General features: G+C 31.8%; 2 protein-coding genes across 5 annotated transcripts in view; both read right to left on the reverse strand.

The window, feature by feature from the left end:
* Positions 1–1,985, reverse strand: part of LOC109344248 (BEACH domain-containing protein B) — a 28,178-nt gene extending 26,193 nt beyond the window's left edge. The window contains exons 1-2 of one of the 2 annotated variants that reach the window (XM_019582932.1): positions 1,814–1,985; positions 822–1,016 (exon numbers count right to left, since the gene is read on the reverse strand). In XM_019582932.1, coding sequence (XP_019438477.1) covers positions 822–940 — 119 coding nt within the window. In that variant the 5' untranslated portion in view covers positions 941–1,016; positions 1,814–1,985. Of the gene's footprint in view, positions 1–821; positions 1,025–1,813 lie in introns of both variants that reach the window. The other variant, XM_019582931.1, reaches the window with a different exon arrangement.
* LOC109344253 (VIN3-like protein 2) lies at positions 2,841–7,433 on the reverse strand. Of its 3 annotated transcripts, XM_019582947.1 has the most exons (5): positions 7,241–7,431; positions 5,087–5,732; positions 4,182–4,501; positions 3,786–4,090; positions 2,842–3,713 (listed from the first exon to the last, which is right to left on the reverse strand). In XM_019582947.1, the coding sequence occupies exons 1-5, from the start codon at positions 7,392–7,394 to the stop codon at positions 3,255–3,257; spliced, it is 1,884 nt and encodes a 627-aa protein (XP_019438492.1). In that variant the 5' UTR covers positions 7,395–7,431; the 3' UTR covers positions 2,842–3,254. The 3 variants fall into 3 exon arrangements, with proteins under 3 accessions (XP_019438491.1, XP_019438492.1, XP_019438490.1); XM_019582946.1 differs by having other exon boundaries at positions 2,841–4,087; positions 7,241–7,433; XM_019582945.1 differs by having other exon boundaries at positions 2,842–4,090; positions 7,241–7,432.

Raw genomic sequence — 18,457 nt, forward strand, 5'->3', positions numbered from 1 at the left:
ACACCTATTTCTACATTTCAGGGAGGCCACCTTTCTTTGGAGCAACTGTTTAGCATTGCTTATGAGTACTGTGTGTTTCCCTTTACTCTAAGGCAGCTTTGATGGTTCAGTTCAGATGATTTGGCCAGATAAAAAGGCCAATAATTATGCAGCAATGTGATATTTTCTTATAAGGCACATAAAGCCAGAGCCTGCATGCATCTTTTATGGTGTCGCCATGCATCTTTCATGACTCATGAGTTGCTAAAAACTTCGACATATATGCAAGTTATAAAATTAAGTGAAAAACAATGAACAACGACAGTGAGTGACAATAGTCATTACATGGGTTTCTTCTTTGGTAGCTACAATCCCTATTAATACTACTATTCCTCAAGAGATTGCCTGATATAATTTATTTATATGCACCATAAAACTTGATAATTTAACACTATGTAAAACTCCATTTCCTAAAAATCTAGTTGATCATGAAAGAAGGCACCCTTGAAAAATGGCTAAACACTCTGAGGAGGCCAAAAGACATTTACAATTTATAACAGGCTAAGTTAAGCTTATTCCACATAGAGATGAAATGACACACATTGGACCTCAACATAATTTAAAAACGTAATTTATTCAAATTGTTGCAATGATCGCAATATTGAGCCTGTCATTTAATTCCAACAACAACAACCAAACTTTTTTCCAACTAGGTGGGAATCGAACCCACAACCAAAGGATTGGTAACCTTACACCCTATCAGCAGCCTTGTCAATTGATCCCACAAATGAAAAAAAAAGTAATTGAAAAATAAAAGAGGGCATGTGAATAAAAACCATTACCTAAAGCGAATCTTGGGCCCAGGAGGAGAGAATTTTTGAGCTTGCAAACCTGAAGAATCACCAGTGTGGACACTGGAAGTTCTTCGGATAAGGTCAGCAACGCCCTTAACAATATTCATCCTTCTTCACCAAGATCAACTTGGTGTCAATACTTCATGGTCCGATTAACAGTTCCAGCCATCACTTCTGGTGAGACTGTGTTCCTAGGTCAAAGAACAAAGTGTAAGATTACACAATCTAGATAAGTTGAAATATATGTTTTAAGGCAACGCTAATAACAACGATAAACCACCATTCAAATCGGATAACCAAAAAAGAAGCTAAAAGAAGCTCATCCACAAGATGGCAGTACAGGACAATTATCTAGTTGAAATTGCCTAAAGCGGAAATACATATATGCTTTAAATTTAAAAGGACACTGATCCCTAGAATGACCAAAAAATCACAGGTTCGATTCCCAGAAGCTTACACTTGTTGGGAGAGGCAGCCACACATTCCGAAAGGGGTTAGTTCCTTACTCATAGGATGAGGGGATACCTATACCAAAAAAAAACAACACTGACGACGAAGATAAAAAAACAACACTCGTGCAATGGCAGTACAGTACCATCACAATGTTCAACATTGCCAAAGCAAGTTCAAGTACTCAATAAACAAATGCAGAGAAAATACTAAATTTACGTGATCTTCATTTTCATAACAATGAAATGAGATAAAAAATACAAAATATCTCACTATCACCTCAACCGTCCATTACTTTGAGCTCAAAACCAAGCTCCGTCAAAGATCATTCACTCACTAATTAGCACTAAATTAAATTTTCCAATTTCCTCAAGCTTATCAAATAATCACTTCTGAGCTAGTAAATCCAAACCAAATACGTTCCGATTCCACACATTTCTAAAACCTACAAAAACCGATTGTGCAATTCTAGAAAACATGAAACTGAATTGAACGTGAAAATCAAAATCGATAATCGAGACAGTTTATACCTGAATAATGGAGACGATTGAGGCAAAGTAAGTGAAGTTATAGAGTTTGTGGATTGAGATCGAAGATTGAGATTCTATATTTTTCAATTTCAGTTTCAATTTCAATATGATTTAGCGTCGGTAATGGAATGAGATTAATTTATTATTGTAAGAAAGATAAAGCGTAAGAAGAATGCGTGAAAGAAAGGAAAATGATTAAAAGCAAACCCTACCAAACTTGTTTAATTTCATTCTTGCCCCTTCCTTTCGAGAAATTATTGTCTAGTCCTCCACCAGCTAATGATCATGAGACACGTGGTATATGTGGTGAATCACCAAGTGAGACAACTTGTGATACACGTTTCTTATTTGATCAAATAAATCAATATTTTTATTTCAAAATAAATTAAAATATTTATTGAGGCATGCTCCAAAAGAGATTATTAATTTGTTATTCATATATGAGATGAGATTCTTTAGATTGACATTACATAAATATTAAGATCTTATTTGGATGTTTATTAGTGATTATGTTAACTCTAATAAATCAATATAACTTATATATGTATTGTAAGATTAAGTTTGTTGATTGTCAAAAAATTAAATTCATCTTTTCTTAACATAAAAATACTCTTTTAAACTTCTTATTCTTATTTCTAACTGTTGACTTTAACATTCTCTTTTATGATAATTTTGATAAAATATTCAAAATAGATGCTTCTAAGATATGAGTTGAAAGTTGACAAGTTAGTTGATTTAAATAAAAATGTTAAAATGGCACAAGCTAATAACTTATAATCATGACCATCATGTAGTTTATTATATCCTAGGCTATGACTTATGAAATCATAGCTTATTAAAATAAATATTCTATTTATCAAACACTAAAATTAATAGTATTTCTTCATATAATTAAGTCGAAACTAATCCAAATTTTATTCTGATAAATGTTTCTTAAAAAGATATGTCGAGTTGTTAACCTGCATGAACAAGTCTATCTGATCTGACCCAATGGAAGACTTGTCCAAAGGTTTATTAAATATTAAATAGAATGAGGAGAATCAAAATACATACTAAAAAATAAGAAGCATAACAGAATCCATAAACAACAATTTAAATAAAAGATAAGAATCCTAGATGTAACATCATGTGTAGTTCATTATGCAACTGTTATGTTAACACTGACCCTCTCCCATTGCGAACGGAGATATCATATATCACATCTTGTCTTATATGTTGTCTCGTACCAATGATAATGAAGTGAAAACAATAATAATAATGAAGGTTTAAAAATTTTAATTGACATCATGTTTTCATTGGCACGTGACAGCGTATAAGACATTAAATGGGACAACGAATCTCTCTACCTCCCACTGCACCTATAAATCATCCTCTCAAACTATGAATAACTTGCCATCTAAGTATATAGTGCCATATCATGCATAATACCCAAACAGCAAACTCAGTGAGATTTTTGCTCACGAAATATCTCGTCTGTGAAAGTGTGTATCAGCTGGTCCGCTAAGCTTGCAGGGTCGTCATTCAACGCGTCCACAAAAGCACTAACAACCCTTCTCTCTTGCTGGGATGCTTTAAGGCTGAACCAAGTGAGAAATTTTATTCTGAAGATTTCGGCTATGTGCCCTTCATGTTCTAGACATTTGACCACCCTGACAGAATACTCGTAATCGTTTTCCTCCCCGTGCTTCTTAGAAGTAAAACCATTACTTTGTCTCATCTCATTGGATTTAGAAGGTGTGGTAGGCGAAACCGCAGCAAAAGTTTTACATGAAAGGGATTCAACAGATGGAGACCTGGCTAGAAACTCTTCGAAACTGCTCTTGCTGTTGTCCAAGATGAGATGTCTTCTGGATGATAGCTTCATGTCCGAGTTGGCAGATTCCAATTGATAATGTTTTTCGGTATTTATCTTATTCATGTGATATTCACACATATGCATGGTTGTAACTGAGGATTTATGAGGTGAAGGAGTAGTAACTTTTGAAGAAGCCATGGGCTTAGAAGGTGTAACCCATTTAGCTTCTGCGACACTCAAAACCCCAGTGCTGCTAAACAGAGAAGCCTTGCAAAAGTACTCGGTAGAAGGATGGAGGTTTTCTAACTTGAACCTTTTCTCTGGCCTCAAAACAATGAAGGTAGGTTGTTCAGGGTAGTTTGTTGTTGATATCCGGTGCCAAAGCCTGCATCCTAAAAATTTCTTTAAATGGTGATCTTTATAATCTAGCACAATGATCACCGAGGTAGGAAGGCACTCTTCAAAACGTATAGAGCATGCTGCTAAAATAAATCACATGAAGCCAAATCAGTCATGTAAAAGTTTAATTAACATGGAAAGTCAGATATATACACACACGTAACAATTTCTAACCTGGTGTATTTTTATTTCCAGTACCATCAGAGAAAAGATTAGAAAACTTTGAATCAAAACATTCGAGTGCATTATAACACAACTTCTGAACCTCAGCACCACATGAAAGTCTGCTCACAATTCCACGTGTCATTCGTGCACATTCTTGATCCAGAGGTCCAACCTCATTGTTCAGTAACTCGAGGGCACTTTCTACAATCTTATGAACTTCAATGTATACTTCGGTTCCTATGAGAATTCTGCGAGCCAAGGATACTCGTAAAGAGAGTATATCCACTCTCCTGGCTTCTTTGGCAGCCAATAACTGTTTTCGCCATGTGCTGTAAAATACAAATATTTAATCATAGTCAAATCTCAATTCCTAAGAAAGAGTTGTAATTACATAGCTTTTTTTTGTTTCTGCACCAAAGGTTGACGGTGGGGCAGGGAACGTACACAAGTAATATTAGGTTGATTACTTGGCTTACTCATTTTTCAAAGTAATCCAAGCAAACTTAGGTTCTTATCTACCTCTATATAATATTCAGATTCATGTTATGGTCCCAAGTAGCATAAGTCAAATGTGCAAAAATTGTCCCCATTATATATTCTTAGCTTAAATGAAAGACAACCATTTCAGACACCAGAACTTGGCTACAGTACCATACACATGCACACAGGCACAAATACGTTACCCGCATAGTTATGTGTGATGCTTTCAAAATGTATGTTACAATATGGTCACTCAAACTGCATCAAATAAACCAATATGACTATGACAAAAACACGACTTTTGTGCACAAGTGCACCAATTAACATATCAGAAGCTGACAAGGACTTGATGAGATTTGTGTGTGCGCAAGTGGTGGATGTCTTCATGTTATGTATGCATATTTTAATTTACTTGTATAATATACCCTTGTTACCTCATTAATTCATTATTTTTTCCACAAGCACACAAAAAACTTCCATCCAACTTTGTACCCCAACTGTCCTTCAAAATGCCGGAGCTTTCATTACTCAAAGCACATTGCAAATGGCATGACCTTCCACATGACTCCTCACCAGGAAGATCGGAGCTGCAGGTCAACCACAAACTAGGATCCTTGTTATCATCATAACAAAGACAAATACAACAAGAACATCTCTTGCAAAAGGAATCTTCTGAAGTCAATGTTGCTCTGCATGCAACATTCTGACACAGCAAGGCTTTCGCAGTTCCCTCCTTACTATTCTCCTGAGGAGCGTAATGTAAATCATGAGATGCAACTTTTTTCCTCTTAGGTCCAATGTGACTTTTGGCAGGAGGATGGGCAATGGTCCTTTTGATGCTGTTCAACTTGGATTCCTTCGAAATTATCTTGAGAAGATTTTCTATCATTTGGCCCTTTGTATATCCCGTGTACTTTCTCTTTGCACCTAATTCAGCGCAGATTATTTCTAGAAGCTCCCTGCGAGTAAAGGAATGAAGCATATTTGAGGCATCTTTTGACTGTTGAGCAATCTTATGGACTAGTTTTTGTTTGTCTTGCAAGCTCATCATGGTACATTTTTCACGGTCAAGAAGCAAATCTGTATTCAAATATCAAAAACATTTTAGTTTGAAGTTCATAAGGACAACATTTGCATGTGAAAATAAATAAGGCTCAATTTGAACACACACACACACACACATATATATATATATATATTCATTGAATTTGGATCCTCTTTGCTGTGTATAGTGCATCTTGCACTTTAGAGTGTCTAAGTCCATATTTATCACCTTCCAAAAATATCCATAAAAAGATGCATCGGTTTATGATAAGTTCATTTTTTTTAAATAAACAACATCAAAAGGAAGATGTATGGGCCAGAAAAGAAATACGCTAATAAAACTGTCATTGGTTTTGCATATACTTAAGAATAACAGCAGCTCATTAAATATTCAAGCCCCGCACATTTGTTACACTGATAATCAAGAAACAGAAGATTCTCAATTACATGAACATTAAAAACTTAACAATTTTATCCACTTCCCGCATGCACATTGCATTATAGCTTTATGTATATATGGATAAACAAACACAACACACCTCTTTTCCCCTAATTTCTTCCATATGAGTGAGGTACTGAGACATATGGTAATGGTAGACATGTATCTCTGTGGTTTAGCACCGAAGGATGACAGAATAGCAGCAAGGCCCGACATATTTGATAGATGACTGGGTGTCTTAACAAACTAGTTTATGGCTATCGGTCTGGAGACAACCTTGGTGCACAAAATATTAGTTTCATAGAACATCCTCTGACCCGACAAGTAAGAAACTAATTCACTGTACTATCCGGCACCTAAACAAGGACCCCTAGGGATGTTATATTTTTCCACACACGTGAATCCTGGGATCAAATTCCGGGCCATGAGTGCTTAAAGGATTCAAGTCCCTTCCACTTGGACTAACATACACATTGGTGATGTCAAAATTTAGTTGAAGTAAAAATATGACAATCCCATATTAGCTACATTGTCAACAACATTCACAATACAAGTGCCACGATTTTCAAATAATGTGAGTAAAATTTGGTTTTTATAAGAAACTCATGATTCTAATTTCTTCATCATGGAGATTCACTATGGGCATTCAAGTGAAGCACATAACATGGAATAGAAATAGAAAATAACCTAATATCATAATTCATAACCCCTTTATTTAATTTTATTTATACAAAACAAGACAAAAGGAGTGAAGTACAAATTTCTATATGACCAGTTTTATTTTCATGGGGTGAGTTATGTGTGATGGAAACATGTTAAAGAACAAAAAAAACATACAACATAAGCATTGTCAAAATAATAACCAGAATAACAGGGGAAAAAATAGATTGAACTATCAACAAATAACCAAAATGCATGAGCCCCAAATGAGTTGAATGATTTTTCAAAGGGTAAGAAAAGATGGCATAACCTACATCATCAACAGCACAAAACCCACGACACAAAAAAAAGAGAAAAATAGAAAAAGCAAGATTATTAAAGTGAAAAACCGTTAAGACCCAACAACGGCAATGGAAGTAGAAAGCAATGTAAGAAAAATCGGGACCTGAGAAGGGAAATTCCTTTGCACAACCCTCGTGTTCTTCTTCTTCTTCTCTCATGATTCTTCCCAAAAAAAGACGGTTTTTTTTCTCTTTTATCACAGTAGAGAGAGAGAGAGTAAAGAGTGAGAGGAAGAAAGTGGCATGTAATGTGCGCATTAAATGCTAAATACAAACTTTATGCCATTTTGAGGGATTTGCTATAATTGAATGGGGAGTCTCTATCAAAAAAAAAAATAAGTGTAATATCGGTCATCAATTCTTTATATTACTTTTTTTATAGGATAATATTATTATCCTTTAAATATTATATATGATGTAGGAATGACAAAAAAATTCGTACTCGCAGGTAAAACCTATACGAATATGGGTACGAGTCACAAACGGGTATGCGTGGGTATTATAAATGAGTTTTCAAAAATACTCGTAGTATATCGGACGGGTACGGGTATTATGGTACCCGTATCTGCAGGTACCTATTATTTATATGATTAATATATTATATTTAATTAAAATAAAAAGTATATTATTCTAAGATTCATTATACTATGTACATTTTTTCTTTTTACTTTGTTTACATATTTTATTGAGTTTGGTGGTGAAACACCCTACAAATATTATTACATGTGTAGAAACACACATGTTTTACAAAGAAAATATATATTTTTGTTAAGGAAATGAGAACAAAAAATCACATAAATAGAAACCGCCAATAAATTTAGCATTTTTGCCAAATATTCAATTAAAAGGTACAAAAATAATTAAGTTTCATCTCATTTGAAACATAATAAAAAAATTAAAAAATCATTTATAATCTAGGAAACTCGCTGGTATCCGTTCTACCTGCAAGTACCCAAAAATACCCGCGAATACCCGCACAGATACATGTATAGGTACGGGCGAATATGGGTAATACTCTCATATTTTGAAATGGGTAGCGGGTAGCTACTACCCGTGCCCACCTGCACCCGTTGTCATCCCTAATATGATATTATTATTCCATTAATCAAAGCTTCTCTCTCTAATAAAAAGTAGTCCTTTCCAATTTAATGTATAATATCATAGTGTTTGTATTACTTGATTCATATTCTTATTTTAAGGTATTAAATATTCAATTTTTATATATTCCATTTTAAAAAATTGTAATATTATTTTTTTTTAACGTGGGGATCCACTAACTCAAAAGTAAGTTTTTAATCTTATTCTCTATCATAACCCTCAATTCTATGAACATCTAATGATTTAGATCTACTCACTAATTGAAACCATTTGATTTCCCTAAAGTTGATAGCTAGGATGAAGAGTAAGCTTATGAAGTAAGTGGATCCCTCATCTTTTTTGTACTATATATATTTTATAACTTTTTGTATATCATAATTTTTTGTTTTTATTATAACGACTTATCAGAGATTCCAAAGATATTTCTTTGGTCTTATGCCTCAAAAGGTTTTTGAAATCCTTCCAACTAGGAGGCAGCTTGTCAATTATGACAGTCACTTGAAATTGCTCATCTAGAGGCATACCCTCAAAAATGATCTCATAAGCAATTTTCTGAATCTCGTGGGACTGAGACTCTAGTGATTTATCATTAGTCATCTGATACTTGAGGTAGCGGCTAACAGCATACTTCTTAGTCTCAGCTTTCTCAATATCATATTTTTCTCAAGTGCATACCAAATTAATTTGGAAGACTTGTATGGGCTGTAGTAATCATAAAGATCATCAGACAATCCATTCAGAATGAAGTTATTACATAAGTAATCACTTTCATTCCAGGGAGCTATTTCAATAATCAATTTATCTATTTCCTCTTTTTCAGCCTAAGCTGACACCACTGAGATATTTCGTCAAACCGAAATGGCTTGTTCAGGTCATAGTTGTTCGGTACAGTAATATTATCTACGAATATCATTATAGTGGAAACGTCTTAAAATTGTTGCTTGCGTAGCTCGCAACAATTCTAAATAGCACGAGATAATCTTTACTGGCTGAGTCACGACCATGTCGCTCTCTTTAAGACGTTTCGTGGTACTGCTAAAATTGTGCAAGCAGACTATCAACCACGTCGTCCCCATGATAAAATAGTTCAGTTATATGTTATACGATTTCTTACTGCACTGTTAGAATCGTTCTCGAATACACCAACACTACTAACTATCAGTGTCAGTTCTCGAATTCCCACAGTTTGGCTACTTATGCCAATTCTTTACCAAAATACTGACTACCATTGTCAGTTTTCGAAATCCTACTTTGGATGTTTGTGTCAATTCTTAAGTGTGACGGAAAGAAAATGGGAGAAAGTTACCAGAAATGTGTCGGTGGGGAGAGAAAGAAAAGTTGAGAGAAAACGCATTCAACTTGAAGTGCGAGTTCTAATGAGTGGAGGAGACCTTTGTTTATAGCGTGAGGCCTCCAATGAATCCCTCGTCCGACGGCCCAAAACAGTGGCCAAAACCCAAACAGTCACAAGATCTGACTTGGTCAACACATAGTCCAAGCCCACATAGCCCAAAAATAAATAAATGTTTGTTTAAAAAAGAATGTTGCGCCTAAGCCTGAAGCCGACCCAAGCCGAGCCGGCCGGATGGCGGCAACGGTGGTGGTGTGTGCACGTGTGTGTGGAGGGGGTTTTTGTGTGAGTCCCCACCCACCCACAAAACCCATTGTATCCCTTGGGGCACACTCCAATGATGAAACTTAAGGATTATAAAGCCTTCAAACTTTCCTCCTCCAAGCAATGTGGGACTAGTGAGTTTTTTTATTTCACAAACTCAAAAGTGGTCATAAATGACCTCATTAATGTGCATTAAAACCACTTCAAAAACTCATCATTCTTTAACAAATTTCAACAGTTTTAAATGTCAAATATTCACATAATCTTTAGTCGATTGCATACATTATGATCAATGCATTGTGACCAATGCAATAGATTTTTCTACACTCTTATTTTTTTAATTTAATGAACATACATTGTGACCAATGCAATAAATTTTCCTACATTTCTATTTTTTAATTTAATGGACATACATTGTGACCAATGCAATAGATTTTCCTGCATTCTTATTTTTTATATTCAATTGCATCTTATAAATCTTCACTACTATATTTTTAATTGAATATAATAAAATTGGTTACTTGGAATGCTTATGAAATGTAAAAAATGTCACTGAATAGCCTGCAATTAATTTTATAGGTAAAAGTAGATAACTGAGACACATAAAAATCAACACATGAAAATCTTCTTATAATACATGAAACACTTGATAAAACAGTTGCATACCTTAGTTTGAGACCAATATTTTATATTTAAAAAGTCACCTGAAAGGACATGTATTCCATGTGATTAATTAGTGTGAATGATATTTACAAAATATCAGAATTCACGGTTTAGTATATAAATATTGTGAATGATTTATTTGTCAAGATGTCCTTTGGTTTAGTGGTTGTACTTTCAGGCATTGAGCTTGTGGTTGTGAGTTTGATTCTTTGCTTCATCATTTTTAGTTCACTTTTTTATTTAATGCGTAGAAATAAAAATGAAGAGATGCATCCGTTGAGGTTCAAACCAGGAAATTGAGACTCACCAAAGAGGGTACTTACCGCTAAGCAATCGACGCACCTTTTTGTTAAATCTGAAACGTTATTGTATATACCCATTCGTACATTACGGCAGAATCCCAAAAAGTGCTTCTTTCCATCAAGTGATATCAACTTCTCTATAAATAGAGAGACTTGAAATCATAATCATCAATCCGAATTTTCTCATCCAAGAAATCATCCTCCATTTCTCTAATGCATGAGAGAAGTGTAGGAAACATAAGTTTGTAAAATATTATTGAAAGATACGCTTGTTGTGTTTGTGCAAAACATATCAAGGTTTTCCAAAGTATCCTGAAGGGGATTCGCTGTTCATTCCATTTGCATCCAATATACTTAAATTGGTGGGGGCGAATCGAACCTAAAGGTTAGTGTGGTAACACACGCTTGGGAGGTTTTTACGTGCATATTCATCAATCATCTATTTGTTCAAGTGTTGCAGCATCTTCCCAAGAATACAAGTTTTCTCACAATTAGTTGAGGAGGAAATAAAACAAAATAATTCAATAAATAATAAAGTTAAATACTTTATGAAAAAAAAAGCAAAACCCATAACATTTGCTTTGTTTTAGAATGTTCTCCTTGTCACACCATCTTCTAGAGCAACAATGATAAATTAGAATACTATTACAAAATTTATATAAAAGATTTTGGATAAATTAAAATACACAAAAACCAAGAGGTCATGGTTAAGTACTTAACTAAATGGTTACTTTTCATCATTGAAAAGGATGTGGGTTAGGGTAAAAGAATTTCACATACTAGGTGAGAAATATGTTAGTTTTCTATAGGTTTTGCAGTTTTAGTGTAAGTTAATAGAATTAGGAAATATTGGGAAAGTGAGTGACACTTATTATGATTTTATGTTGGTGGACAGTTACTTATTTTCTGACTAAACATTATGTACAATTTAACCTCCGACTTTTTTTAAATTAATATAATATAATATACATTTATTAACACTATAGGGTCTGCCGTAATCTTAAAATATATGACATTATAGTCTAAATTTTTGTAGTGTACATATTGTTGTTGAACTATACCTAAAATATAGAATTTTTGTCAGAATATGGATATTATTTAAATTGAGATACAACATGGCTTAGAAACAACTTCATACAATTGAATATAAATATTACTATGAAACAGGGATGTTACATTAACCTAGAGATATGAAATAATAGGTATAACAAAGTGGGCTAATGTAAGTACAAATCATAAAGCAAAAAAGTTAATTTTATGAACAAATTAAAGTTTATCATTTTTATGTACACTCAAATGTTGGTGGAGACTAAATTAACACAAAATACACATATTAAATTAACACAAAGTACATATTTTATTAGTATAGATAAACATGAAATTAGAAGTTATAAAATATAGAAACATAAAATACTCTATGTGTAGTTATTTTATGTTTCCCCTTTATCAATTAACTAGTGTGTACAGACACTTCGTGCATGCCGGCGAATATTGTGTGATACTACATATTTAATTTTTATATATGATATTTTTTTTGTATTTATGATAATGTTTAATTTAAGGTGAGATATGTGGTTAATTAATGTATTGGTGGTAGTTGTTTAGGATTATATAGTTTTTTTGTAAAAATTAAATAATGTTAAGGGCAATATAGGAAATGAAAATTACACCATGATGGAAGTTATTTCAAGATAGATATTTAAGAAGATGTAAAAGATAAAGTAGGGAAATATAAAATATTTATCATTTCTATTAGTATTAGAATAGAAATTTATATAAAATATTTTATCACTAGTTATTTAATGTTTATTAGTATATAAATATATATAAATATGAAATTAGAAGTTATAAAATATGAAATAGGGAAACATAAACAACTTCATAGAAGTTATATTGTGTTTTCCCTTTATTAAATAGTTTATAGATGTTTAATTTAAGACGAAAAGGTGATTAATATGTTGGTGGTAATTATATATAATTGTATATTTTTTGTATAAATTTAAAAGTGTTAATGGTAAAACAAGAAAGTGAAAACTACTTATAGTTACACTATATTTTGTCTTTAATAAATAAATAAAACATTGTTTAAAGATAATAACGAAATTCTAAAATAATATAGACCATAAAGTTTCATCATCTTACAAGGTAATAACATTCTAAAGTACTGATACAATATTAATTATTTAATTAAATCTCAATAATCAACTATTATATTTATCTTATTTCTTTTCCATATTTATTAACAATTAGTTTAGAAATAATATATGTTATTTACTTGTGTGTAGAATGATTCATTAGAAAATACATCAGTACTATGACATTTTTCATCATTCATCATTGATTTATTTGAAATATGGTGGTTTTAATATATGTGTGATATTCATATCAGATATTATCTTTATTGCAATGGGTGGCATTAATATATGTGATATATATTCATATGAGATATTATCTTTATGGTTATGCATGATAAATGAATAAATTTAATAAATATTTTGTAAGAAGATATATCATTATTCTTAAAATGATATATTATGGCTAAGGCTTTATTTTTCAGACACTTCTATTTCCGCCACTATATAAGAATAGCATATATTGTTTATTAATCAGTAATTTATAAGTTGGGTATGATATTATCTTATGGTATAAGATAATTTGCACAATGATTTTTATGAATATAAATACAACACCAAATGGAGCCACATTTATTGTCATATGTACCACTTATTTTTCATTTGTCAAAAAATATACATAAATTAAATGTATACATTAATTTCATATTTTATATTTTCTGATATATTGTCCTGTGGAAAAGCTTTATAATAAAGTAACAAGTGTCAATTGATATTATATATTCACCTACAAAATTTTTGAACAAATTATCATACTATAAAAAGTAACATTTATCTTATAAATTAATTATTAATAAATAAAATATTATTTATGATGGGAAGATATTTGTTTATATGTAAATTAAGTTACACTAGTTATATTCAATTTCAACCATTGAGTTTTTTAAATATAACAGATCAAATGAGTGGTTGAAATAAATGATGAGAGAGAAAAAGATGAATCATAATTGACATTTAAGTTTAACACATTTGATCCATTAAATTAAAAAAAAATCAAGATTGAATATAACTAGAGTAAGTTAATTTTGAGTGTAAATAGATCCCTCATCTTTTATGATATATGTCATTTGCCTATGAGAATAAAAATTTATATGAGGATTCAATATAATAGTATATTACAAAGTGATATGCCATACAAATATATTTGTCTCTAACAATGTCTCATCTCTTATATAGACGCAAACATAACGTTACTTTTTTTTTTTAAACTGTTAGGCCTTGTTTGGAAGTGTAGTTTTGGTGTTGAAGGGAATGAAATAAATGACTTTGAAAAACATTCCCCTTGTTTGAGAGTTGGATCAAGGAGTGAAGAGTTTTTGGAGGGTTTCTTAATTTCTCTAAAACCCTTCATATGTCTATTTTTAAACTTCCTCCAATTCGAAAGATTTTTTGAGATAAAATGTCAAAATAACTAAATATGTTTAGCAATAATATATAATTATATATTATTGTCCATTTCTCATTTTTAATTACATTTTTAATGGAAAATAAAAAAATATTCTTACATTATCATTAGTTTAGTTTCTCTCTTCTAAATTTTATACTCCCAAACAAGAGATAATTTCTTTCTTTTTCCTTTCCCTTCCTTCTCCTTCCGAACCCGTTGATCCATCTCCTTCCCTTTCCCTCCTAATTCCCAAACAAAACTTTAGGATCAACTCAAGTAAGCCTTTGAAAAATATTCACATGCACCTGAATCAAGAATGAATTAATTATTGAATAGAGGGTTTGGTGCGTGCCTGCGTCCCCACTGGCTACTACTCACGCCTAACTACTATAATTAATTTCAAAATATCTGCAACATTTTTTGTTTAATTTCTTCAAAAATGTGACTAGAGGTTCCTATAGGTATGAAAATAGAATATAGTGAAAGAGATATAATACACTTCAATAATCTCCCCATGACTCACATGAGATTAGTTAGTACACCTCTCACCTTTTTTTTGGATAAAAAAACTAATACTTTTTGAGGGTATGTGACTATCTATATCAACAAATGTCGTTTTCAGGAATCGATTTCTTGCATTTTAATTATCCTAAAAGATTAGTTAGTATTGACTACCAGCTGATATGCTTTTGAAAAAATATACATCTTTCTTAACGTTATCATCTCTAGATTAAGAGAATTTTGAATCGAAGCCTTACTTAAAATTTGAGTATTTGGTGAAAAGTGACAATGAATATTAAGTAGAGTTAAATTTCGTGGCTCCATTCATTTATTTCTATAATTTTCTAAAAATAGGGCTAAAACAAAATTTCTAAAAGAGTCCTATAAAAATGACAGATCAATATTAATTATATTAGGGTCTTGATCACTAATCTCTCATAATTTATTTATGTCAAATATTTTGTAGGAAGAATGAACGTTGTGATTCAAACCAATAAGAATATTAGAAATGTAACTAAAATCTTAAATATCTAATTTTAATTATTGAATGTTATCTATTAAGAATATAAGGGATAAATATGCATTTAGATATAATATTCAGCATGGAAATTAAAATCAAAACTCAATTGTAGGAGCTGTAATTGGTAGGGGAGCACATCTTCTCTCACATAAAGTGTATCACTACATGTATTACTTGATTTGGTTGATCAGGAAATACTAAATTATTAAACTTTTAAGTTAAATATATATTTTTCAATCAATCAGATAAAAAATGTGTTCCCATTGGTTTGGGTCTTTGGTGCAGGTGGGGAAGGGAAGGGGGTCATGGAGTAATGGTTAGCATATCATGTGCTTCAATGTGGGATCATTTAGGATTAGTTAGTAGATAGTACCTGCTGTTTAGTTTTGTTTGTGGCAGGAAGTGAATTAACTATAAATAAGACAATGATCTGCTGTCTCAAACTCTGTCTCAGACTGTTAAATTACATTACTTAAATTGCCTACACTCTTATGTTCATGTGAACCATTTACTGGTTGAATTCCTTTTAGTAATTGCAGGCCATGAATGAAGGTGCTAAAGGCTTGTCTAGATGCATCAGGTGCAGAGATGCCTCGGTCAGAAGCTTGCACCAGGAGCCTTGGAGGCTTGTTCAGGAAGCGTGCACCAGGCACAGGCGCACTATAGGCTCGGTCAAGAGATGTGCATCAGATCATGCACCAGGCGCCCTGGCTCGGTCAGAGATGTGCATCAGATCATGCACCAGGCGCCCTGTGGCCCTGTGGCCTTGGTCAGAAATATGCATCAGTGTTTGGCTCCATGGACTACATGCATCAGAACAGAATTTAGGCTTCTTGCATCACATACATCAGCAGAGTTGCTTAAGCAATGAAAGATGGTTGCAGTAGAGTTTTCCTAATCACACAATTAACACATGCTTAATTATTTTGAGCATGTGCTTTTAGTTTGTTATGATAGTTAGTTAGTTTGTTGAGTTACTTGGCTAACAAGTCATTGTGTATATAAGGAATCCTTATTGTAACTTTCATAATTAATCAAAAAAGGAATATTCATTACACATTCATCTTCTCTTCTAAACACAATACAGACCAATCTTATTATGTCACGTCAGTTAAAAAATTAAATATTCATAACTTTATTAATTTTGTTTCATTGTGATTGGTCGAGGACGTGGTTGGGGACAACAAATCCTCATCCCTATGAACATGCATAAGATCTGGTATAAACTGTGGAAATGTTGCACCCAGACACAAACATACACGAGGTATATTTAATTACAAGGGGCCCAAGATACCAACGGTCCTGCCCTAATTTTTTATTTATTTAATATCACATTACCCTGTGAATAATGATTAATCTCTTTTAGATGATATGATTGTTCTCCCAATAAATATTGTTCTTAAAAATCAAATTATTGACTATTTGATTATCCTAAATATCTAATATAATTTTATATTACTAAACCAACCATAATCTGGAGGATAAATATATTCTACTAATTTTTAATTGGTACGTAATATATCAGTAGACTACAGGTTGCTAAGTGTTGTATATTGTCTACGCTATTTGCTTTACTAATTTAATAACTGATACACAAAAATATAAGCTATTGTTGAAAGAGGTTCCCAAATTATACTAACATCATCCAAAACTCATTGGGTATATAAAGGTTATTAATAACTCTTTATCAATTCCATGTTTGAATCTCTTATACTATTTTTATTTCAATAAATTTGATTTATAAGTTAAAAAGTTAAACTTGAGCTAGAAATTAAAATCTTTAAACAAATAATTCGAACTTGAACCAAATACAGGTCGATTCGTTAAGTTCATGAGATGAATGAGTACAAATATGTATACATTTTTATACATACTAGTGTGTACATGCACTTCGTGTCTGTCGGTCAATATTGCTTGGTACTATGTATTTAAATTTTATATATTTTGTTTTTTGTAATTAGAAATATTATTGGTATACTTTATATTATAGTTTTTGTGTGTTTATGATAATGTTTAGTTTAAGGTGAGAGATGTGATTAATTAATGTGTTGGTGGTTGTTAATTAAGATTATATATTTTTTTTGTAAAAATAAATAATATGAATGGCAAAATAGGAAGCAGAAATTACACTGTGGTGGAAGTTACAACATATTTTACTTTTATATATAAAACATCTTTAAATTTGTATATAACAAATAACCATCAATGTCTTAAATTTAAACGGTTCACCAACTTCATTCGAGGTGAATCCAAGGTGGAAACATAGCTAGTTTCGAATTTGAGTTGAATTTCAACCAAAACAAATCTTTATCACACTGAACTTTTATTCGCCTCGTTTCTAACCCTAAGTATACATTAGATGAAGATATGAAGCTTATCTCTTATATTTGGAAATCAAAATCATGAATATGTCATTTAGTGATGACAAATCAACACGAATTGAGATTTTCTATCATTTTCTTATGCCAAACTCATTATCACTTATAAGATTTTGATAAATATGTATCAATAAATATTAAATTATTTTTTAAGTTAACAATATTACACATGTTAATATTTGATTGATTGAGAATAGAGAGATATAATTATTTTGGCATAGATAATTTGTGTTTAATCAACATAATCACAAGAATGCACTTCATAATACCTTTTCCCACAATATGGCAACATATTTGGAAGGAAATGTTTCATATATGCCATAAGAAATGAACTGATTGAAAATTGTGATAATATAACTTAATTTTTAAATAACTTAATTCTGATAATTTATTTTGTAACAATCTCATTCTCATAAGAAACAACCAACTCATTACCATGATCTTTCATACAAATTACAATGATCTTCCCATTTCTCAAATTTCTGAAGTTCTTAACATGTTAGATATCACATCTTATAGATCTGATTGTAAAGTTCTTGTCAATGACGTAAATTGTGATTGTGGCCACAATTGCACTTATGTTAAATTTACCATAATTATGGGAAAAAATGGTTACAATTATGATTAAGGTACCATTAAAGAGACTCGGAACCATATTATTATGACCACAATTGCGGTCGTGGACACTACTCCCAATACTTAAGAAAAGATCCTTCATGGATTCT

Source organism: Lupinus angustifolius, chromosome LG03, assembly GCF_001865875.1.
Source record: "Lupinus angustifolius cultivar Tanjil chromosome LG03, LupAngTanjil_v1.0, whole genome shotgun sequence".
Taxonomy (NCBI): domain Eukaryota; kingdom Viridiplantae; phylum Streptophyta; class Magnoliopsida; order Fabales; family Fabaceae; genus Lupinus; species Lupinus angustifolius.